This window comes from Rhinolophus sinicus, chromosome 4 (assembly GCF_057876585.1).
Source record: "Rhinolophus sinicus isolate RSI-liver-muscle chromosome 4, RSI-T2T, whole genome shotgun sequence".
Classification (NCBI taxonomy): domain Eukaryota; kingdom Metazoa; phylum Chordata; class Mammalia; order Chiroptera; family Rhinolophidae; genus Rhinolophus; species Rhinolophus sinicus.
This window is the reverse complement of record NC_142504.1, coordinates 11768924-11792647: the sequence shown is the minus strand read 5'-3', so window position 1 is coordinate 11792647 and position 23724 is coordinate 11768924. Positions and strand designations below refer to the sequence as shown.

Genomic DNA, 23724 nt, shown 5'->3' with positions numbered 1-23724 from the left:
TTAGGCTGGAGAAGAGTGGACTTGGGGGCAGGGATCCAATCTCTGCCATTGCATCCTTGAGGGCTGGCCATGGCCAGGGTACAGAGAGCGGCCACAGCGGGGGCTGCAGAAAGCAGCACTGGGATGGAGCAGGGTCCAAGGGAAGGGAAAGAGCGGACAGACTGTGGTTATGAGAGCTTTTCTCTGTCTGAGGCAGGCAGCCACCTCTGGAAGCAAAGCGCCCTTTGTCAGTGAGTGGTGCCCAGCACCAGCTGGGGAGTTGACGAGAACGTGGATTCCTGGGCTGGATTGGAGGTCTGAGCACCGCTGATGGCGACCCTGCTCGGTACAGGCCCTCCCTTGGTGTCTGGAAGGCAGGGCGGAGCCAGGCAGGGCCTCTGGAGCACCCCGTCCGCTGGAGGAGATCTGTGCACCCACTCTGGCTGTGTGGTGGGGTGGAGCTCAGCCAGGGCCTGGGAGCAGCATAGTCAAGTCCTGAGGGCATTCAGAGTGGGGCTGTATCCGCATGGCTCTGTGGACGACAGATGGAGTTGAGCGTTCCGGGGTGAAGCACGGGGTTTCTGGAGCCATTGGCCTGGGTTTGCATCTCGGGAGCCCCTTTAGTAGCCCTGTGACCTTGGGCCACTTAACCCTCCATGCTTCAGTTTCCCCATCTGTACAACGTGGGGGAGAACTGCAGGCCGGTCTCAGGGATCGATAGCGTTCCTATGTATTATGATCACCACTGTCATGGTTATGTAAGGCAGCCTTGGGTTGGGTTAGTTATAGACACGTAGACCTGAGCGAGGGAAGGCTTTCCGAGGGAGGGTGCAGCACAAGCCGGGGCGCTGATGGGCTCTGAGATCCCCCCCTGCAAGGCTCACAGTCCTGACGTCCTGTGTCAGGGCTGAAGGAAAGACAGCTCCAAGCCGCTCCCTCCTGGTGTGCAGGCTGAGCCCCTGCGCCGCCTCTTTGCCCATCCTTCAGCCTCTGGGCTGTGGGCTCGGCTCTTAGGCTCCAGACAAGGCGTTAGAGGATTTGGTGGTGAGCCTGGAGGGGGGCAGAACTTGCTGGCTGTGGGAACAGGCTGGGCACTCCTGCTGTCACAGTGCCCTCCCCTGGCACACTTCGCTGAAGACGCGGAGGGTCGGGGCACAGACAGGGCAGTGTCCTGGCTCTGACAGCACAGATGCCCCTTGAGTTGGAAAGGGGGCCTGCCCTGAGGCCACGGGAGGCAGGTGTGCGGTCACTGGGGCACTGGGCCACCTGAAATCCTCTCCCCCAGAGCTCTTGCCTTGGGATGATGTGGCCCAAGGCAAGGCCCAGAGCCTGGCCCTGGTGCCCAGCCTAGGGCGCTGCCTGTCTGCACTGGCTGCTCCAGCTGACCTGTCCGGAAAGGGTGTGGGAAGGGCGTGGATGTGGGAGGGGTCCTGGCCTGGGTGTGGGGAGACCCCGACTGGCTGCCATGAGCTGCCTGTCCCTGGCTCTCTGGTTCTCCAGGGACATAGCCCAGTGGACTGTCTGCCAGCGCACGGCACTCCCCACCGGTCCCAGTGCAGCTTTGGGGGCCTGGAGCAGGGACCCGGGGACCTTCTGTAGCTTATTCCTGGGTCCCATGTGGCCTCAGAAAAGTCACTGGGCCTCAGTTGCTTCAACTGGAAAATGGAAGATGGACTAATTAACAGATAACTTCCAGCTCTTTACCGTCTAACCGTGGTTCTTAAAGAAGAAACTTGAATGCATGGGAGAGAATGTCTTCCAAATTAAGTACCAGGTGCTCTATTGATAAACACTCACGGAGCATTGTGACAATACAGCAATGCATCTGAGAGAGGAGCAAAGCCTGACAGCATCAGTGTGCGTGATTTGCCCAGAGCCAAGACCACCTGTGTTCACACTGGCAGGTGAAGCAGATCATGGAGCCACAGAGGCCAGGGAGGGAAGTGCCTCCTGAGGCTTCTGGGGGCAGGTGATTGCTCACATGACCCAAGCTCTGAGGCTCGTCACTGCCCACTCATGGCCCCTGGGAGGCCCCTTAGCACCAGGGTCTTTTCCATCCTCGCCTTCCCTCCTGCCTTGGCCTGTATCCCCAGGGTTTCGGTGAAATCCAAGCAGACAGTGACTGTGAAAGGGGTTCAGAGCGTGGGGCCCGCGCCAGGGCAGGGAGCCGCCTTTCTGTCAGCCTCTGGGCTCAGAGCAATTCCCCCTCCTCACCGGGCTCTGGTCCCTGCGCACAGGCGGTCAATATTTGGTCCTCCTCGCTCTGGAAGGCCGTGTTTTCCCCTGCAGTTTAATTTGTGTTTTTGCTGGAAGCCGTTGAGCTGCCTCAGCACTACCCTCACCATATTCATTTTTCATGGCCTGGTCCTAAGAGGGTTTCCTCGTGCCAGGGCTGGAAGTGAACACTGTACCATCTCTGCCCAAAATAAATAGCCTCCTTGCTGTGCTTTCATTACCACTCACTCTCTGGGCAACGTGTCTGGCTGGGTCCCCGTGAGCTGGGGGGGTGCCTCCGCCCCTGCCTCTGATTGGGGTCCCATGGTGGGCTCAGGTTTCTCCAGGTCAGAGCAGCGTGGGGGAGTGTCCCTTCTTCTCAAGTGAGACCAGACGTTTTTCCGGACCCTAACGGTGGTTTCCAGCCCAACTGCCTGCCTGGTCTCTCCTTTCAGTGCAGGCGCCTGGCCCTTTGGCCTCCCATGTCTTGGCAGCTTGAATTTGATGAGATAATTTTTAAAAATGTTTTTAAAAAACAAAATGGACTATTGGTGCCATTCAGTCATGTTCCGGCAAGGGCCAAAGGCCCAGGCGGTGGGGTTATTTCCCCACCTCTGTAGTCTCACCTAACCCGTCCACATGGGGGGCGTGGCCAGGGCTCGTGCTCAGGTCCCCTTGAGGGTGTGCCAGTGATGGTGGAAAAGGCTGGTCCGAGTAAGAAGAACAGTTCTGCACACTTACAGAGAGTTAGGGCTTACAACGGGCTTCTGTGTCCCTTACTTCATCGCAAGCATGGCCAGGGGGGGAAACAGAGCGAGCAAGTGTCATGGCTTCCTCAAGACCGTGTGCAAGTCCGTGGCAGAAGGACGTAGGCATTTCAGAAGGGGAAACAGACTAAGAGAGCTTTGTCACTCCGTAAGGCAACATGCCAGTCTGTGACTTCCCCAAGGTGACGTGGAAAACTGTGTCAGAGCCAACAGGCATTACAGAAGGGGAAACTGAGGCTTAGAGAGCTTTGCTACTCCAAGGCAACATGCAGGTCTGTAGTAGAGTTGTGACGGGGGCGCGGGTGGCCCAAGTCCTCCCAAGCCTATGTTCCCCTGTGCGAGGACGTCAGCATTACCCTTTGTAGTGGTCAGAAAATGTCCGCAGACACGGCCTCACCGAACGTGCACCATGCCTTGGTTGTCCTCGTTTTGCAAAAGGGGAAAATGAGAACAGAAGTACAGTGACTGGCCTGATGTCACAGAATTAAGATGACGTTGCTTGAAGATTGCTGTTGATTCATTCATTCCATGTCTACTTCCCCAAAAAGATTTCAAGTTACTTATTAAAACAATGACGTCCTCAGGGCTTTTCTGTGTTTTAACCATTGTAAACCTGCCTCTCTTGCCTCTGGGCCTTTGCACGTGCTTTTGCTTTTCCTCTTGCCTGGAACAGCATTCCCTTCGCTTCTGATTCCTCCTTGTCCCTTGGGTTTCTGTTTAGACATCACTTCCTCCAGAAAGCCTTCCTCCGAAAGGCCACTAAACCCTGTGTCTGTATTGAAGGCCCTTCCTGTGTGTTTCCAGAGGACCTTGTATCTCCCATCAGAGTAGAGCCCCTTCCACACCCTTTTCAGGTACTTATTGTTGTTTCTTCCCTAAGTTACTTCTCATGAGGGCAGATCTATGTCCATCTTGTTTGCAAGTGTAGCCTTAGTAGGGAGTATCCTCTTGACACAAATTTCATGTGGTGTTTTTTGTTTTGTTTTGGGTTTTTTTTTAATGACTAATTGAATTACTGGATGGAAATAAAGACTATATTTTGAGGAAAAGAAGAGAAAAATAATTACCACGACTGAACACCATATTTGGCTCTGAGCTTCCTGGCAGCCAAGGCAAAAATGGAAATATGATAAATTCTATAATTCTTATTGTTCCAGGAAAACAAGCTCTTTTTTTCTTTCTGGTTTTAAGTCCAAAAGGAAAACTGATCACATGTAAGTAATAGTCACGATTTTAAAAGGCAGCATTTTCAACAATAGTTTACAGACGTGGTATCGTCGCTAAAGTGGGATGAGTAAGATCCTCACACTGCTTTGCAACTGGGGGGTGGCATTTCTCCAGGGAGCCAAAGTGGCATAGTCCATCCTGGAAGGCTGTGGCGTGCTAGGCTCACTGGACAGGTGGGCAGTGTGAAGCCAGCATCATACTAATAGCTGACAGGTGCGGGCCTTGTTCTAAGTGCTTTCCAAAGGTGATCTCACCTAACCTTCACAATGACCTGAGGAGGGTAGGTCCTATTATTATTATCCGTGTTTTATAGATGAGAAGATTGGTCACATAGCTGGGATTTAGTCCCAGGCAGCCAGGCTCCAGGCTGTGGGCCTCAAACCAGAGTCAGGACTAGGGGGAGATGAGTAAGGTGCTCATCTTGGGGGCAAAATTCAAGGGGGTCCCCAAAACCTCAGTAATCAGTATAAGTAATATTTTCATGCAATAGCTAAAATAATAACAAAGTTAATCTCAACAAAATCCATAAGGAACAAAATGTAAAATTGTTTTGAAAGACGGGATCCGCCCTCACGCTTCCCTGGCTCCCCTCGCTGTCTGTCCTGGCCTGACTGCTCCACACTTGCTTTCTGCTGCTCCCCCCACAGCACAGTTCTTTGGAGTCAGGAGTTTGGAATCAAACGGAGCCCCCGGAAGCCCACTGGGCTGCTTACCGGCTTACCAGGGTGACTTCGGGCCAGTTGCTCAGTTTCTGAGCCCCAGTTTCTTTACATGGCAGAGGGCAATCATTACCATCCTACTGAACAGGCCTGTGATAGCCTGAAATGTGACAATGAACATAAGACACTTGCACGGGGATGGAAGCTGCTCCTGCCGCTGCTGGGTCCCAAGCTTCCAAGACTTGGAAGTCAAGGGTATGCTCCTTAGCGAGCACTGCATCTGCTCCCATTGTCACTCAGCTGGGGTGCTCCCCCATCCCTCAGGGGTCTGGCTGGTGAGACCTGCACGAGATCTGCCTTGGGGCCACCTGGCAAGCTCGGACTGGGATGCAGGCACCAGACTCGGGCAGGCTGCTCCCTGGGCTGCGGCCCCCAAGGGGTGAGAGGAGGGAGGTGTGGACCCGATTAGGTGCTCATTCCTTTCTCCTCTTCCCAGTTCGAAGTGGGCCCCTATGGATGCATCCTGCTCACCCTGTCGGCCATCCTGTCACGGTCCACAGAGCTGTGAGTACCTTCCTCGTTCAAATCCTTGGCAGCCTGTCTTGTTCACTGCGCTTCTCCAGAGCCCAGGGCAGTTGTCGCGCGGGGCAGCCTGCGGGGTCTCTGCTCCCACTCCCCACATAAGAACGCAGGACATGGTGAGGCCAAAAAGGAACACCCACGGAGCCGTAGGTAGGGGAGTCATACCACTATAGTCTCGGTGGCAGCTGGGTTGGAGACACAGGAAGCAGGAGCCACTCTGTTCGCAACCCTCACTGCTCCGCTTGCAGGCTCAGCCATCATCTTCTTGCTAGCCCCCATTTGCTGCTGCTAGCATAGCCACGGCAGTTATATTAGTGGCCAGTGGCTCACTGGTTACAGCTGATGGCCAACTAGCCACAGCTGATGACCATCCAATCACAGTTGATGGCCATGTACTACCCGAGTGAGCACCTTTCCACTTGAGGCCAAGAGCCTGGAAACTGCACTCCTGGCTCTGTCCCCACAGGGTGCTTGGCACACAGTGGGTGCTTACATAGTGAGCCTGATTAGAAGGCTGACTGAAGGCTGGTGGAGGAGAGAGAGCAGTTTTATTGTACAAACACGTGTTCAGTTCTACCTTCTCTTTGGTCTCCCCATGTGTGCTGGGGAGTGTGGGGGATGATCGGAGAGTTTACAGCCCCAATGGTGTCCCAGTGGGACCGCAGTGTGGGCACACTTCAGCACATATTTTTATTCCCCTGGGATATATGCAGGGATGGACAACTGAGTCTAAGATCTGGGAGCTGAACGAGGGCCCCTAAGAGCTCAGGGAGAGGGGGACTGGCCATAGGCTAAGGTCGTCTGCAGGCTGCAAGGCTCTCGTCTAGGGCCAGCCCTGAGGAGATGAGTGGGTGGGCAGCGTGGCCTTGGAGGCAGAGGGGGCGGGAGGCTGGGTCCAGGCCTCCTCATCAGATGCGGCTTCTGGGCTGTCTCAGAGCTGGAGTTCCTCGAGCACGCTCATTCCCTAGGAGCTTTCTAGCCCTCTTATCTACATTTGTCACCTGGGCATTATGTCACCAGGGAGAGTTTAGATTAATAGCACATTAATAGTCTTGTGAAGTACAATCGATTGCCCAATTCACTTTCAAACAGAGAGCAGGCCCTGGGTGTGTGGAGACCTGGGGAAATGCATTTCCACTTTCGGGGTGTGTGGGGACAGAGTCCCAGAGAGCAGTTTCCAGGCTCTCCGCCTCATGTGGAAAGGTGCTGGCTCGGGTAGTAGATGGCTGTCCACTGTGGCTGGGTGGCCATCAGCTATTACTGGTTAGCCATTAGCCACTAATATAACTACCGTGGCTAGGTTAGGGGATGGTTGGTTGGCAGAGAAGCGGACTGTGGATTGCGGCTGGCAGGTGCGGTGAGCGAGCAGATTACATTGCGGATCTTGTTGATCCTACTTCCTGTGTCTCGCCCGGCCACCGGCGAGACGGGGGTACAGGAAGACCCCACGTTGGGGTACTGGCGGATGTTTGCTTTTGTGTCTCCACCAGCTGCTATCGAGACTATAGTGGTATGACTCCCCCATCTGTGACTTCGTGATTGTTCCCTTTTGGCTTCACCATATCCCTCTTTCTTGTGCGGGGAGCAGAACCAGAGACCCCGCATGACAGGGTGCTTGGTGTGGGGGAAGATTTGGGACTAACCCTAAGCGGGTGGGCCCTGGGAAGTGGGCAGGTGGAAAGCGTAACCGCGCAGTGCCCAGGCCGGGAGGCCCGGCAGAAGGAGACACTTGCTCCTGGGCCTCAGCTGGGTCCTGTTCATGTTCCTGTGGCCTTTGGTGCAGATGTGAGGAGGATGACAGGGGACTCGTGCCACTGGCCTGCGGGCTGACCTTATTAAATACATGTGTGCGCAGCATTTTCTACCGGCATTTTCCTTCTAATCCTGCCATAATGATACGATTCATTCCTGGTTCGGGCTCATGTGCATGGAGACCATAAGCTGTACCGCTTTCTCCCCAGGCCTCGGTTTACTAATCCCTGGGCTGACAGGGCTGTCATGGGGGTGTGTGTGGTGGGGGTGTTTCTGGGTGAGGGTGAGATCCCTGAGCTCACTGAAGGGAAGCTGAGCTTTCGGAAGGGCCAGGCCTGGTGACATCTGGCAGTGTGATCCTCTCAGCCTCAGTTTCCCACCTCTGTGGGGGCCCCTTGCTCTGGGGTCTAGGCCCAGGCTCGCCAGCCTGGGAACTGGGTACCCTGTGTATACACACGCTCCTGTAAGGAGCGGCTTTGGCAGCTTTGTCCAGCTGGGCCCCACGTCCAGGCTGCTCTTCACGTGGTCAAGAGCTGGAAGAATGGGGCTGCTTGTGCCTCGTCCCTACCCCACCCACCCAAGCTGCCCAGGCCACGGCACCTGTGGGGCATCTGTGTGGGGGAGGCTGCTTGTTGGACCTGCAGAGCCTCGTGCTAATGGCCCTGAAGTTACAACCCTGCGAAACCCCTTCCCATTCACTGCTTGCGTGCGTACACACATGCAGACACACGTGTGATCCAGCTGCAGTCACCTCCTCCCCTTGTTCCCAGGGCCACGGAGACAGAGGATGCTAATGACAGTCCCCTTCCTCTCACCGCCCCTGAGGACCTTCTCACGCCCTGTAGGCTGATGGTCCTGGAGGCCTCCCCAGGCCGCTCCAGCCAGCCTGGCCCCTGCCTTCCAGGAGGACGGGCATAGAAACCTGCTTTAGCACAGGGCGTGGGTCGGATTTGTCTTACTCCTGTGGCCTCCTTTTCCTCTTTCTAAGAAGAAAACATAGAGGACAATCTTTTCAGCAGTAAGAATGATAGCAGCCCACATTTCGTGAGCCTCCTATGGGCCGGATCCTTTGCTGTCACATTTTACACATGAAATTCCTTTCGTCTCCACAACATCACTGTCAGGTGGCCCTGTTGTGATTATTGTCACCGTGCCTGCCTTTCAGATGAAACCAGGCTTTGGCAGGTGAGTGGCTTGCGCCAAGGTCACAAAGCCCACAGAGCGTGTTCCCAGGCAGGGCTCTTTGGGTTTGTTGTTTAAGGACCTGAACTTGGGAATGAAACAGACTTGGTTTCAGGGCTGGTGCATTAGTCCTCTGAGCCTGAGTTTCTCACTCGGTGACGAGGGGATGACAGTTCCTGCCTCACAAGATGAAACGTGTGGGCATGGCTCCCGATGCGTAGCAAGCCGTGGACGGGGGCCGTTGCTCGTCTGATCCTATCCCCACAGTACTCAGTGCCTCCGTGTCCCGTCCTGTCATTGCTCGCCCTCCGTTTTGGCTTGGTGCCTTGTCGCGGAGACACAGCCACGGGTGCCCTGCCGTTGGTGAGGGCCCACCTGTGGCTGCGCTCACCCTTGGCAGGCACTTGCTGAGTCGCCCAAAGCGAGGGCAGAGCATCTCAGCACATGCTGTTCAGCGAGGGAGAAGTAGAGTGGGGGCTGGGAAACCCACCCAGTGCTGTTGCTCGGATGGGGCAGGAGAAGGGGCAGTGGGAAGACCCCTGCCCGCCCTGGGAGTATGCCGCCCAGAAGTGTGCTAGAGAAGACGTTCGATTCTCTCTTATGTGTTCAAGTTCAAGAAGAGTTTTCGTTAGTCTACCTGAGGGCATCAGGTGGGGAACAGGGCAGGCCTTGGGCCACCTGGGCCACCTCTGGGGGGCTTCTCCAGACCCACCTTCCCTTTGACCCGGGCAGTCCCAGGATGGCTGCCTGACCACTCCACGTTCCCACAGGGCTACCGGGCATGTGTGCATCGGAGCGGGGCTGACCTCTCCTCCCGGTGGTCCTGGGGGCTTCCTGAAGGGGTTGGCAGCCGTGAGGACGATGACAGGACTAGCCTGGCACTCATGACGCTGCCCAGATCCTGTGAGAGGATCAGGCAGAAATTATTTAAAATAACACATTAGCATTCCTGGCATTTCTGAGGGCTCCTCTGAAGAAGCTCTTCTTGCCCTGGGGAGTTGAACTCCTGGAATGGTCCACACCCCTCACATGCCAGTCATGTTGCATGCCCCACGGTGCTACCCGGCTCCCGCAGCCTCTGGGCTTGGTCTTGGGTGGGATGCCAGGCCTGGCTTAAGGTTTGCTGTGATCTCTGCAGTGATAATGGTGTGAAAACCCACCTCCTCCTGGCCTGCCGCAGGGCTCAGCTACTTGTGAAGGCTTTTCCTTATGGACGTTTGGGCACCTGGGGGGAAATGTCACGCAGCACATTTACCAGACTGAGCTGAGACGCTTGTCCAGGGCAGCCCACAAGTCACATGAAAGGAAGGGTCCTACACATTGGCTACAACATCACTTCAGGACACCTGGGTCCCCATCTCCTCGCTACTGCTCACAAGCTGTATGGCTGACCCGACCTTTGCCTTAGCTTTTATCTCTGACAGGAAGGGGTTGCACTAACACCTCTTAGTCTCTTTTTGTAGTGAAAAGAAACAAGATTTTTTTCTGAAGAAACCATCCGCTGGAGTTCACTGTATAAAGCAGATGAAGCAGAGCAGTGGGGGCGGGGAGGTGGAGCGGTCTCACAACCAGCTGCATCTTTGAGGCCCCTCTGCGGAGAGCCCTGCTCTGCAAACAGCTAGAAAACCATAGGGCCAGATGATCGCCGAGGCCTCCCTGCTCTGGGTTCAGATTCAGCTTTGCCAAAGCTATGAGGCCATGTCAGGGTGATCTCTTACTACTTTGGGCAGTTGACAACCTGTCTTGGTCGCCCAAGGAGAGGGCAGAGTGTCTCAAATCACATGCTGTTCAACCAGGGAGAAGCGGAGTGGGGGCTGAGAAACCCACCCAGTTCTTTACAGTGTGTGTGTATGTTAGTGGTGGTGCTGTGTGTGTGTGTGTGTGTGTGTGTGCGTGTGTGTGTGTGTGAAAGACGGGTGAGGCTGTGGGGCTGGGTGGGAGGTGATGTGGGCGTTGGTAATTGTGAGATTGTGTGGGAAGGGTGACTTGTGTGTATGTGAGCGTATGTGAGTATGTACGTGTGGGAGTGTGTGTGTGTATGTGTGTGAGACTGACGGCATGGCCACCCCTCCCTCCTAGCCAGGCTCTCAGAATCATGCCTGAGGCCCAGGGGCAGCTCTTGCACCCAAGTCAACACCTCCTGAACGCTGGCCGTCCCCAACCCCGGTGGGAGCCATGGGATGTAAATGCAAGCGTGCAGCCTGGCCGCTTCACCTTCCGAGGCTGAGAGAACAGTAGCAAAGCTGGCCTTGGAGGATTGTTTACCCCGGGCCGACTGCAGAGCCTTGTGAAGGTTTTATTTGTTCCCACTTGATTTCAGACTATTTTCCTTTCCTCAGATCTCGAGTTGCTTACAGTAAATCTCATCCAGGATTTCATGGTCTCCTAGTTCCATTGCTTTCCAAACCACACGCTCTCCCAGGCCCCCGGGATGCTCAGGCCCTGGGGTCAGGGTGACCTGGGAGCCAGGCCCGCACAGCCCAGTGCCAGGCGCTCCAGGCCCTCAGTGGTCACAGGGCCTGGCATTGGAAGGCTTGGGCGATGCCCGCTGGTTGGCCGAGGCCTGGAGGTGGGGACAGATGGCTTGTGAAGAAAACCTTTTCACACAACGGACCCTTGGCATTCATTCCCGTGGCAACTTTGGCTGCCCCAGGGCACCCTTGAAAGCCCCAAATAGGCAGTAGTTTGTCATTTGCTGAAGTAATTTTTGGACAGCACGAGCCAGCCACGTGCGCCCTGGTGGCTCTGTTGCTCTAATTCTGTCCAAGGGTGGAACAACAACAACAACAACACACAGTTTATGTCTCGTTGTGGAAATAGCCCTGAAATGACAGCCAACCAGGAGTGTTGGTCACGCAAGTGACAGACACTCAATTCTTCGCCAACATCAGCAGAAAACCACGCTATTAATTGATCATATCAGAAGCCCAGGGCTTTAGGACAGGCTGGATCCAGGAACCCAGACGTCGTCTTTGGGACTTGGTGTCCCTCCTTCTAGCTCTTAACTCTTCTTTCCTCTGTCTCAGCTGTGTTCTCAGGGGGCCTTCCCGCGTGCTGGGCTCTGGCGAGCCCGGTGGAGAGGGAGCCCTTTCTCCAGCACCCCTCAGCCTCCTGGGAGCCGTGCTCCCACTCCTGATGCCTCACTGTGGCCAGGCCTGTGTCACACCCACCATGGGCCATGTGAACATGTGGTCAAAACCCGCAGAGGTCTACCGCACCGGCTGGGAAAGACATGGGCTCTCCAGTCGGGAATTAGAAGTTTGGGCTGGATCAAGGAACAGGAGAGTAGATGTGAATTTGGGGGTAGGTGGGATCTGGGCCTTGGTGGAGGCCCCCACAGGCTCAGGACAATGCTTCTAGGTCCAGCAGCTCGCTGAGAAACAAACGGGGCGGGCCCGTGTTCGTGGCATAAGGGGCTGTTCCTGTTGAAAATCCCAGGCTCTTGGTGCTCCCACATGTCTGTCGTGATGAGAGAGGATAGATGGATGTGTGCCAGCTTTCTCCTCCGCCCTGTCACGCCCACCTAAGCTCCTCCAGCCCAGAACGAGGCACACACAGGACCACCCACACCCCGACTGCGCAGACTAGCGCTGCTTTGCGGCCCTGGACAAACCCTTGGCCCCTCTCACCGGCGTCTCCCATGTGTAACAGGAGAGACTGGGCAGCATGGTGAAGGGCCCTTACTTCCCTGCATGCCGAGATCTTTTGACTGAAACTGGGAAATGGGATGAGCTTCCTCAACTCAAGTCAGCTTTTAACTTTGATTCCAAAGAGGGTGGAAGCCACACTACTGATCACTTTGAATAAACGTGTCTGAAGAGACCGAGGTGGTGGGTGAGAGGCTGGCACAACTGTGCCATTGGAGGTAGCAGACGCCCACCCACTCCCGCCAGTCCCTGGTTCTGGGCCCCCTTGCTCTGCAGACTGTCCCCTTCCCTGGCAGCCCCCGGCTCCTGTGCAGTGACTAGAGCTGTGTTCTGTAGATTCCGGCAGGCTCCCTCTGGGGTCCCGTGGTCCCCACACCCCGTGGAAGGCAGAGGTAGGAGGCCCAGCTTCAGTCGGAGGTGGAGGAGAGTGGGGCCCTCACTTGCCACCCTGAGTTTTTGGAACTTGTGACAACCCCAGGGGCTGGCCCACAGGCCTAGGGCTATTATCCCATTTTACAGATGTGGGGACCAAGGCTCCGAGGAGTTAAGGACCAGTTGGCAGCCCAGCGGTCTCAGAGCCTGTGCCTTTCTGGGCTGGGGGCAGTGTGATGGGTGCTCTTCAGCCGTGTCTGAGAGGGAGAGTAGAAAACACGACTAGGCCCCTGCCAGGCCCATGCTGTCCCCCTGCTTCACTCGCCATTTACTCTCAGCCGGCGTGGTCTGGGCCAACACAAGCCCGGTCCCAGGCTGCTGAGATGGCAGCTTATGACCAGCGAGTGCCAGCTGGGGTGGCTGAGGGCAGTAAGTCTCCCCATAGACACAGAGCTGAGGGCTGCATGGGGGGCCCACTTCCAACGGCCAGGAAGGGCAACCAAGCCTGGGACACACCAGGGTTAGAGGCAGAGCTGGGGAGAGTCTCCTGACTCTCAGTGCATCCAGCACCCCTACCCACTTCCCCAAGGGCTATACCTCCTTGTTCCACAAAGGTCTTGGGTCCCCTGATAAAAAGGACAGGCCTTGGAGGAGAGAGAGGTCCGGGCTAGCCTCTGCTACTTGAGTAGGAAGCTGACTTCCACCTGCCTCTGCACACCTCCTGGGACCCAGCTTTTGGAGACGGTTCCCCCACGGCCTTCCTTACAGCTTTCACCCAGGATGGGTGTGGGCAGGCTTACGGAATTTGGAGTCTTTCTGTGCACCTGCAGGGTTAGAGCTCAGTTTGAGGCAGCAAGGGCCAGATACCCACAACATAACCCTGCCCTCAAAGCCTCTGCTGCCTGCACAGGAAAAGCAGTTGGTGGGTGCTTCTAGGGAGGGGCTTCTGAGGAGAGATGGGGCACATCTGCCTTGAGGCAAGGGAGGTGTCTCTTTGTGGAGGAGGGACATTTAGCAGGGTCCTGAGGGATATGAGGGAAGGGCTTTGTCAGGCAGCAGAAAAGTAGGCATAGGCCAGTGTGTGTGTTGAGGGGGGGCGGGGAGGGGAGTTGCAGGGAACAGTTGCACAAGGTCTGGTTGGGGAGGAAGGTGCCGGCATGTGGGAAAGGACTGGTGGGTGGTGAGGCGGAAGGCCTCAGGCATCTCTGCTTTCTCTTCCCTCCTCCAGGCAGCCCCCTCTCCTTCCATGCAGCTTGCCCTGCCTGCTGGAACCCATCTAGCCCCTTCCTCTCCAAGCTCCTGCCTGGAGAATGGACATAACAGCCATTCCCTCCAACCTGTGGAGCTGTCTGCAGTTCGCAAGGCCTTTCTATGGCCTTGGCTCTTACTGCAACGACGCTTTGAGGTAGTTATTGTGGTCCCTATCCAGATGACACGCCCAAGGCTCAGAGATGGAAAGCAATTTGCTGAAGGTCACACAGCACAGGTGGCAGAGGGGCCTGACACCCAGGTGTTCTGACTCACAGTCCACTTCCGCTTGGCCTTCCTGGGAAAACAATCAATATCCGCTCTCCCCGAATCCTTTTCAGATACTCATGGCTGCATTTCGACCGCTCTCGGAGGCCTCTGTTTGTTCTGGGTTCTTGGCCGTGATACAAACGGTTGAGGTTGCAGGAATCATGACCTCTCATTGTTTTTTTGGTTGTTGTTATTATTGCTGTTATCGTAGGAAACAGGAAGTGATATTTACCAAATGCCAAGTGCTTTATATAATGCATCTCATTCCGCTCTCACAGCAATCTGTAATAGAAGGAGGCATCACCAAACCCATATTGCAAGTGGGGAAACTGAGGCTCAGAGAGGGGACTAACTTGTAGGTGGGGGCAGCTGGATTTGAATCCAGGGCTCCCTAACTTCTGAGCCCAGCTTCTCTGAGTTGTTCCATGGCTGCCCTTTGCACTATTGATGGTGTCCTCAAAAGTCAATAGACGTCCCACCAAATGAAGGGGTGCTGTCTCTGGAGATTGCTGCTGGGGTGGGGGAGTGCAGCAGACAGTGCAGGCTCTGGGGGAGGGTGGGCTGGGAGGGACGGGCAGGAGATGTCCAAAGGACGTGGCGGTGTCCCCAGGGCCTGGCCCCCTAGAACTCAGGTGGAGGGGAAGTGGCTGTTCGAGTCCTCCCAGGTTATTTGCTGCCTGTTTTAGGCAAGATGTTTTCATTACCCAAGTCATGGACCAACGACACTCCCTCACATCCCAGAAGGTCCCCGGAGACCCCCTGCTCCAGTCCTCTGGTTCTGTAAATGAGGATGCAGGCTGAGAGAGGCAGGGACTGGCCTGAGGCCACTCAGCCAGGCCCAGGTTGAGCTGGCCACTGACTGGCCCCATGGACACTGATTTTAGGTGAACGACTGTGACCACAGACTGGAACCATGTCTCTAGGCCACTTGGACATATTTTCCTTCTTATTTAGAACCTTCTGTGCAAAATGCACAGATTCATTTTTCCAATGAATTGTTCAGATTCATTCATTCATTCCAATGTCCAGACGCATGTGTGGTAGGCTTTAGGATGAGGGGACAGCTACACCCAGCCAGAGAGGTGGGGACCAGGCATGGGGCTTCAGGGCTCCCAGCCTGCCTGACTGTCACATATTTTAGGCCACAGTGGACGCCGTGGGATCCTGATGCTAGGGACACAGTCCTGGCCACTGACTGTGACCATGAAACCAAAAGTCCCTTCGCCTTTCTGGACGTCGGTTTCCCCATCTGTAACACAGAGATGGCGATTCTTGCCCTCCTGGCCTCACAAGGCTTTAGAGAGGATGGATGGTGTATTTGAAAGAATGTGAGACTGCAGATTCCAGGCGCAGGCATAGTAAGCTGCTCAGTGGCAGAACCTCTGCCTGTCTGAGACGTGTGACAGATGGCAGAGGGAAGAGAGGCAGCAGAGTGCTAGGCCCGGCTTCCGGCACTGGGTCTGGGCTGGCGTCTGTCGCTGGGCCTGTTGTGCTCTTTCTCTGGGATCGTTTGCCCTTCTGCGAAGTGCCGAGCCCCAAGGGTTCTGCCCTGACCCCCTCTTCATTGTGTTTCTTAGTCAGCAGTGTCTCTGGGACATCCTCTGGGGGCAGGGCTGGGAGAAGCGGTCCTTGTTGGCATCCTGGGCAGAGCCTCCTCTCTGTCATGGGTGAACTGGGCCCTCCGGGGGTCAGGTGGTCACCCAGGAGCTTTGGTCCAGGTTCTGGCCCTTCGTTCCCAGCATGCCGAGCCTGCTGGCACAGGGCAGCCAGGTCCAAGCCCCTCCTTGTGAGTTTCCACACCCTGGGCAGTCCAGTCAGGCTCCCCTCATGCGTGCTCCTTGGAACCCAAAATCCCAGCAAGCTCCTGAGCCCTGATGGGGTCCCAGTGTAGGACAGTCTCGGGGCGGCCTTCATCGGGCCATGGCTCCTCCTGGTTCTGTCACCCAGCCTGCTGCCTGGTCCTGCATTGTCCAACCCCCAGGACCACTGGAAGGGACAACCTGCCTGTTCGAGTGCAATGGTCGTCAGTCTCAGGGAAAGGCCTGTCACAGCTTGTTGCTTGGAAGCCCAGAAAGTAGGAACCTCAGAGCTCAGGCAAGCCCTCCACTGATTCCGCCCCTGCGCCCAGGGTACTGCATGACCTTGGAGACCTAGGGGATTCCCAGCGGGGCCGCAGGTGCTGGTGGAGAGGGCGAAGGATGGGACCAGCCTCTGCATGGTTTTCAGCGAGAGCCGCCCTGCCTTCAAGTTGCATACACTGGGCTTCTGCATGTAAGATTTCCTTTGAAGAAAGGGCTCTGAGTCTAAAAAGACATTAGAGGCCACTTGTGTTGCTTTTCCAGGGCTGCCATCACAAAGTGCCACAGTCTGGGTGTCGTGAGCAACAGAAATTGATTGTCTCTGTTCTAGAGGCTGGAAAGCCAAGGTCAAGGTGTCGACAGAGTTGCTTTCCTCGGAGGCCTCTCTCCTTGGCCTGTGGATGGCCACCTGCCTTCTGGCTGTGTCCTCACACGGTCTTTCCTCTGTGCATGCATTCCTGGTGTCCATCTGCATGTCCAAATTTCCTCTTTTGAAAAGGACACCCGGCAGATTGGATTAGGGCTTACTTAACTTAATTAGCCCTTTCCAGGCCCTGGGGACTAGGGCTTCAGCTTAGGAATTCTGGGGGACATGATTCAGCATCATAACACCACTCATCTCGTGAAAGCCCCTCAGAAGGGGAGACTGAGGCACAGAGAAGCGAGGTTTGCAGCCACACAGCAAGCGGGGACTAGAACTCGGGCTTGGTGCTGGCTGTGCCGTGTGTACTGCCGCTCTCCCTGCAGAGCCCAGGCCGTTGTTCCTCTGCTCAAGGACTCCTCACGCTCGGCTCTCCAGGGAATTCTCCTAGAGGGAGGTCTGGGCAACGAGATTTGCCAAAGTTGTAAATCTCTTAAGCCATAAGCCGCTCCTTGGCGTCTCCCGAATGCCCTAATGTGAAATACAGATGTTCCTCCCTTTTAAGATCTGAGCCCACTTCTGAATTTCCCATCGTGTTTGCACCTAAGGATGCAATTACCATTTCCTCCCATTGTCCTCTCTGCCTGTCCCTCTGCTCTCAGCTGACGCAGGCTCTCAATCCCGCTGGGTGAACACGAGGCTGTGAGATTATGGACATCAGACCGCTTCTGAAAGCTTTGGCTGGCTCGGAGCCAGCGATGCTTATCTGTCCACCCTGGGCTCCTCTGAGGTTATTTTCTTCTCTTCAGAAGAGGCCTATGTGTGCTGGAGAGCGTTTCCATCAATTCTTCTGCCTGAGCTCGTGCCGGCCGATTGCAGCCCTTGGCCATTTGTCCCCCAGCCGACTCGTTCCCAGATCTGCTGGGCTGTGTCTGATGGGCGATTCTCCGGGGCCCTTCTTGAGCACCCCCCGCCCCCGCAGCTTCCGTGGGTTCTCGGCTGGGCCCCACAGTACCAACCCCAGCCCTTCTTCTCATGTGGACCACAGACTGTCCCCATTTGGCCATGGTTATTGAAAAACCACAAGAAAGCACTTCTCCTGCAGAGGTCATGGGGGTTGAGTTTCTAAACTCGTTTGGGGAAGGATACAGGGACCAGGGCATGTGTTTTAAGTTTGTGGACTTACCGGCAGATCTTAGATTTAAAGTGTAAAATTGAGACCAGGTTTCCTTTCCCTTCCACTAAAAGGAAAAACAAACGTGATCGCTGAGCCCTTCCTGCCTCTGGGCCGCCTCTCCAGATTCTCCATGGGGTGGGGATGAAGGAGGCAGGCCAGGCCGGGGGCACAGGTCTGGGTGGGCCATGTGCCCCAAGGGCTGTGTGCAACAGCAGAGGGAGCCAGGTCCCCGGCCTCCCGTCACCCACCTGGCAGCACCTCCCTGAGCTTTCCCCCACGTCTATAAAATGTAGTGTTCTTACTTTCCTGGGGGGGCTGGTGGGCTGACACTGCTGTTCTCTGTGTGTTCGGTAGATGGGCGCTCCTTTCCTGTTGACCCGTCCACGGCCCTGGTCAACAATAATGCTTCATCTCCCGAGGGGTTGACTGCGGGTAGGGAACAGGAATAACGTCCCGATGGTGGGTTTTGAGACTCAGGGCTGTGGTTTTGTCTCCTGGTGCTTACCTCACATGTGGCAGGGCTGCTGCTGACATGACACCCTGAATCGTACTGGCCCCCAGCACTGCACAGCCCCAGAAGCCTGTTCCTTTTGGTTTGAGGATTTTTTTAAGCAAAGGGGCTTTTCACGCTGTGCCTTTTCGGGGACCCCATTCTGAGGGTGGAGCCACAGTGGTGACCTGGGGGAGGGAGAGCACAGGCCTCTGAGACTGGCTGTCAGGTTCCCCGCCAGCTCCCTCACCCACGAGCGAGCACCCTAAGCAAATCAGTCCTCCTTTGAGCCTGGGTTTTCTCTCAGGGTTTAGGAATAGTGTGGGTGCAGGGTCTGGTACAAGGTCTGTGCCTAGGTGTTGACAGCTATTACTTTAGACCGTTCCTCCCATTTCACAGTCTCAGACTGAGGCCCAGAGAGGAGATGTCAGAGGACGTCCCACTCCCCATCATTAGTGACAGCTGGGATGGGAATGCAGGATGTTGGATTCTAAACCCAGCGACCATTCTGCTGCATTGGCAGAGGACTTGGTGAGGCCAGAGTAGAGGCTGGTGCTTAGAGAGAGAGAGAGGGTGACCCGAGGAGCCTGGGGCTCTAGCCCCACAGCGGGGCACAGAGCAGAATGTTCAGGTTCCTGCCACAGCCGGATTTCTGGGCCTCAGCTTGGTGTGTGAGGGCGCCCCTGGCCACGCCTGGAAGTTTGCCCGGTGGCCGCGGTGAGGCAGAGACATGCTAACACCGCTTTCTCCATGTTTTCCAGCATCCGCCAGGACTTCGATGTCCCCACCAGTCACCTAATTGGAGCACATGGCTACTGCACACAGGTCAGGGGGTGCCGTGGGGTGCTGGGGCCGCCATGTACTTCTTTCCCTTCCTCGTCCCTTCTTCTTTTGCCCGGCCCGCCCTCTCCGAGTAGCTTTCCTGTAGTGGCCTCTGCCAGGCTTCACCGTCATGGAGACCTAGACAGGAAGTGTAGCTTCCATGTCTGGAGGGCTGGCTGTGCCTGATCTGTGCGCTTGGGGCTGCAGCGGGTGCAACAGAGGCTAACGGCAGACACAGGCCCTGCCCAGCCCAGAGCCCTGGCACAGGCTGGGGCCCCGAGGGCCAGCTCCGGAGATGACGGCCGTGGCTTGTTTAACGTTTACACAGGGCAGTGTCTTTACAACAGCCCTTCCCTCTGCATTGTCACAAAAGGGGCCCTCAAGGAGCCTCATGGGGGGCAGAGGGGACTCTGAGCATAATTACGTGTCATAGAGCCTCCCAGTCACCTGCTGACACCAAGGAAAGGATCTGCTCCAGATCCTCAGTGAGCGTCAGGACTGGGAGCCAAAGGCTACACCCGGCTTCTGTCTGAGCCTTTCTCTACTTGGCAGGGCCTCTCAAAGTGGCCACTGGGCCACAGTCAAATCTGGCCCTCAGTGCACACAGGGTGACAAGTAGCACAGACGGGCTGGGCAGAGCTGCTCAACCTGCTGGGCCCAGCTGAAAACCCAGTTGTTCTAGGGGTCCTGGCTCACTGTGCCAGCCCTGAAAATGCACGTGGGCACCATGCAGGGGCCAGTCCCTTGTCCAGGGCACCCAAGGGACTGTGGGGCGGCTGCTGTCCCCCTTCCTAGAGGAAGGCCTCAGGCCTCTCTGGCCACCTGGGGGGTCCAGCTGCCTCTCTGGGGGCCTGCCTTCCCTGTGGGAGTGTCCCCCCGGCAGGCAGAGAGCAGTGCAGCCCAGGGCCAGGCAGTTAGAGTGCAGTGGGTGCCAGACCAGTCTTGGGCTGGGGTTCTGAGCCGTGTTGGCTGTTTCTCTTGCAGAATGAGCTGGGGTGGATTTTTTTCCCGTCCCTGAGACTCGATTTCCTCATTTGTAAAATGAGGCGTTTGGGGTAGAACCGAGCTTCTTAACGTTTCACGTGTGCACGAATCCCCCAGGGTCTTGTTGACGACCAGGCTCAGATTCAGTGGGTCCAGACTGGGGCTTGAGATTCTGAATGTCTTACAGGCGCCCCAGGAAGGGCGATGTCGCTGGTCCAGGGATCATATTTGAATGGCAAGGGACCGGGTGACCCCCAACCTCTGCCACTCTGTGACTGTGAGTCTGGGGCTAGGAGAACCCTGTTGCTTCTTCTCCCCCATTTTGAGAAGGCTTCCTGCTCTGAGGGTTTGAGGCACACGCCCGGTGGGGAGCAGGGACCTTTCTATCCCCTTGAAAACCGATGGGAAAACTCAAACCTGTCTGAGAAAGGCCGGGCCTTTCTAGCAGCCGCTGCCCCTGAGGTGCAGTATCTCAGAGCAGCCATTTCCTCCAAATTCTTTGTCATTTCCTCTGCGAGGACACAATGAGGCCCCCTCGATATCTCCTTTCAATTGGGGTCCCTCTGCGGCCATCAGAGGAGGCTTCTTTTACTGTCACTGGGGCAGGGGTCTTGGTGCTGACAGAGGGATTTATTAACCCAGCATCACTCTCACAATTCAGGGGAAAATACTTCTGTGAACTGTGCCCTCCAGAGAAAGCGCCGTGATGGCCGTTCCCACGCCCGGTGGGGGAGATCCCTGCCTGCCGGCCTCACTGTGCGCCAGCCCTGGCCGGAAGCGGGTCAGATAGCGGGGCCTGCCCAGGCACTACGTCTGGGCTCGTGCGAATCCTTCCTCGGCAGAGAGCAGGCACTTCGCAGCCGCCCTTCCTCTCGCATCTTTGGGCAGCCAGGTGGTACCTTGACGGTACAAGTGAGTGGGGCGGGAAGGGGCTCCGGACAGGGAGCCAGAACATGTGGGTGTAGTCCAGCTCTGTCACTAACCAGCTGTGTGGCTTGGGCAAATCCTTTCCCATCTGTGAGCCTCAGCTTCCCCATTTCCAACAGGAGGTTGGACCCCTAGATGCTCTGCATAGGAAGGACCCTTCCAGCTACCGCAATGCACTGTCTCCTGGTTTTGGGGTCAGCAGGCTTGTTGGCCTGTCGGGTGTGGGGCACAAGTCACATGGCCATGGAATGTCTGATGCCACACAGCCGACAAGGGCAGAGAGATCTGGAACCCAGACCGGGCTTCGCTGCCTGCTTTGCTGCTGTTGTCCCCTCCGCAACCTCCCCTCGAAGCCCCACCATCCCCGGTGAAATCTGAAGGAGGCCTGGAATTGAGCTATTGGTATGGTACCATTGTCAGTTTCCTGGTGTTGCTAATGTGGTCTGGTTATGTAAGGTGTTATCCTTGGGGGAAGCTGGGTGAAGGGTACACAGGAACTCTTTGTACTATTTTTATAAAGTCTTTTGAATGTAAAATTATTTCAAAATAAAAAAGGTTATTAAAAAATCACTCTCTTTCAAGACCCACCCAAATGTCACTGCTCCACCAAGCGGCTCCGACCGGTCACATGGTCCCACGTCCGCCTGGGCCCCAGAGAGTTGTGTGCACACAGTTTTCGAGCCCCAGTCACATCCTGTGTTGTGCAGCCACCCACCTGGTGCCCCACTGTAGACCCCAGTGCCCAAGGTCAGGAGCCACTGTGTCCCTCCAGCAGGACCACGCACACCCCCCACCCCCTGCCCAAACCTTAGGACAGGGTCCTGTGCACAGTGGGTGCTGGATAAACACCCTCGGAATTCGGTTGATGAGAAGAGTTGGTAGTGTCCTCTGAGGACCTGTGGGACAAGTCACAGCCCCTCTGCTTTCAGGCTCTCTCCCTCCTTGCTTTCCTTCCTTCTCCACCCTTTTCTTCTTGCTCCTGGTGTCCCCTTGACAAGCCTTCCCCCTTTCTCTCATCAACAGGAACTTGTCAACCTGCTCCTGACTGGGAAAGCCGTGTCGAATGTGTTCAACGATGTTGTGGAGCTGGATTCTGGGAACGGGGACGTCACACTCCTCAAGGGCATTGCTGCACGCAGTGATGTTGGCTTCCTGTCTCTCTTCGAGCACTACAACGTGTGCCAGGTACCGAGAGCACAGGTCTCCGGACAGTGAGGGGCCCGGCTCCCCGGGACCCATGAGAAGGAGTGTGGGGGAGGGAGAGTGTGCCCCCAGTTCCCAGAGCTGGGGGGAACTCGGGTCTCCCTCACAGCAGGTTTGGGAAGAGCAACTTCCCTGCCATTGGCTACGGGCACGAAATTCACACCCAGAGCCAGCTGATACTATGTCCTGGGAAAGGTTGTTTGAAAGGGACTTCTGGGGGTTTATATTGTGATTGTGGGCCAGAGTAGCTGCCACTGTCCTGTGTGTGTGCGTGGGTGGTGGCCGTTCTCGAGTGACAGGGGGTGTGAAGTTACAGGCCTTGTATTCACTTCCTGGGGCAGTTGCAACAACGCACCACAAACTGGGTGGCTTAAAACAACAAATTTATTGTCTGACAATTTTAGAACACGAGCTCTCATAGCAGAAGTCCAAAATCGACGTGTCGCTGGGACATTGCTCCCTCTGAAACCCACAGGGAGACTCTTCCCTTGCCTCTTCTAGCTCTCGGTGTTTTTCAGCCACCCTTGGGGTTCCTCGGCTACTTGCTGCATCTCCCTGTGTTATCTTCTCCTTTTCTTATAAGGGCGCCAGTCATGTTGAATTAAGGGCCCTCCCTACTCCCCTGACCTCATCTTAACTATATCTGCAACCACTCTATTTCCAAATAAGGTCACCTTCAGAGGTCCTGGGGGCTAGGACTGCAACATAACTTTTTTGGGGACACAATTCTACCCAGACCAGGCGTCACTCAGTCTGTTTGCTGGTGTGTCAATCCCTCCCTGTCCTCTCTCACCACAGCCACGGTCTCGGAAAGGGCCGGACCCCAGGTGAAGCTGGATAGGGGATAATGTGACTGTCTGCTGGGCAGCATGGTCAGGGGAGCGCGGGCCTCCGTGCTGGTCCCAGCCTGCCGCTGACCCTTCTCTGAGCCTCCACTCTCACGTTTGCAGAGAAGACATTGTTCTGTGGTTGATTATATGAAAAGGGCTGTCCTGAGGGAGGAGCAGGAGCTCTTTACGTGCTGGCTGCCCTGCAAAGATTCTTGGAAGGTCTGCACGAGGCCTCATTCACTGTGTATCCACAGAACCAGGGAGGCAGAGACTGACCCGAGGGACACTCAGAAAGTGCTGGGTGAATGGATTTGCCGAGTGGGTGGAGACCAGCATTTTCAGGTGGGGCTCCGTTTCATCACGTGCCTCCTGCCTGATCACACATTCAGCTGTGCTGTCCCATTGCTCATAGGCCACCTCCCCAGGTCCCCTCTCTGGATGACACTCCCATCCTCACAGACAGGAAGCAGACGTGTGGGTTCTAAAGACTTGGGTAGAGAAGAATGATAGTGGCTCCGTCCCAGACGTGCTGGTGTTCGGAGGGAGCCCAGGAATGTGGCCACATGGCCTGTGAGAAGCACCAGGGCCCTGAGCCTGAGACCCTGGGTGGGCTCCGAAAGCACGTGGCCCGAAATTCCACAGCCTGAGCAGGTAACGAACGTTGGCTGGACTCCTGAAATCCCCAGGCTTATCACGATCCCTGCTTCCATTCTTGTCTTAAGGGTGTGGGTCAAAAAGTAAACGATCTTCCTCTGCTCTGTGGAGGGTAATTGGTGGGAACATCAATCAGTGGGGGGTCAGTCATCCTTCCCTTGGAGTAAAATGCTGACTGAAGAAATTCGGGCCCTGCAAAAATCCAAATCCTTGAATCCACATAGACTCCTTCTGCTGTTGTGTGCTGGGCTGAAGACCGGGAGTTTTATCTCCTCCAGCAAGTGGAAGTTTGTTCCTCT

At 55.9% G+C, this 23724-nt stretch overlaps 1 protein-coding gene across 10 annotated transcripts in view; it reads left to right on the top strand.

Annotated features, from left to right (window-relative positions):
• Positions 1–23724, top strand: part of MINDY4 (MINDY lysine 48 deubiquitinase 4) — a 107172-nt gene that overhangs the window by 70322 nt on the left and 13126 nt on the right. For 3 of the 10 annotated variants that reach the window (XM_074340947.2, XM_074340949.2, XM_074340946.2), the window contains 3 exons: positions 5343–5410; positions 18767–18830; positions 21762–21923. In XM_074340947.2, coding sequence (XP_074197048.2) covers positions 5343–5410; positions 18767–18830; positions 21762–21923 — 294 coding nt within the window. Of the gene's footprint in view, positions 1–5342; positions 5411–18766; positions 18831–19998; positions 21141–21761; positions 21924–23724 lie in introns of those variants that run through there. The other 7 variants (XM_074340954.2, XM_074340953.2, XM_074340952.2 and 4 more) reach the window with 6 other exon arrangements.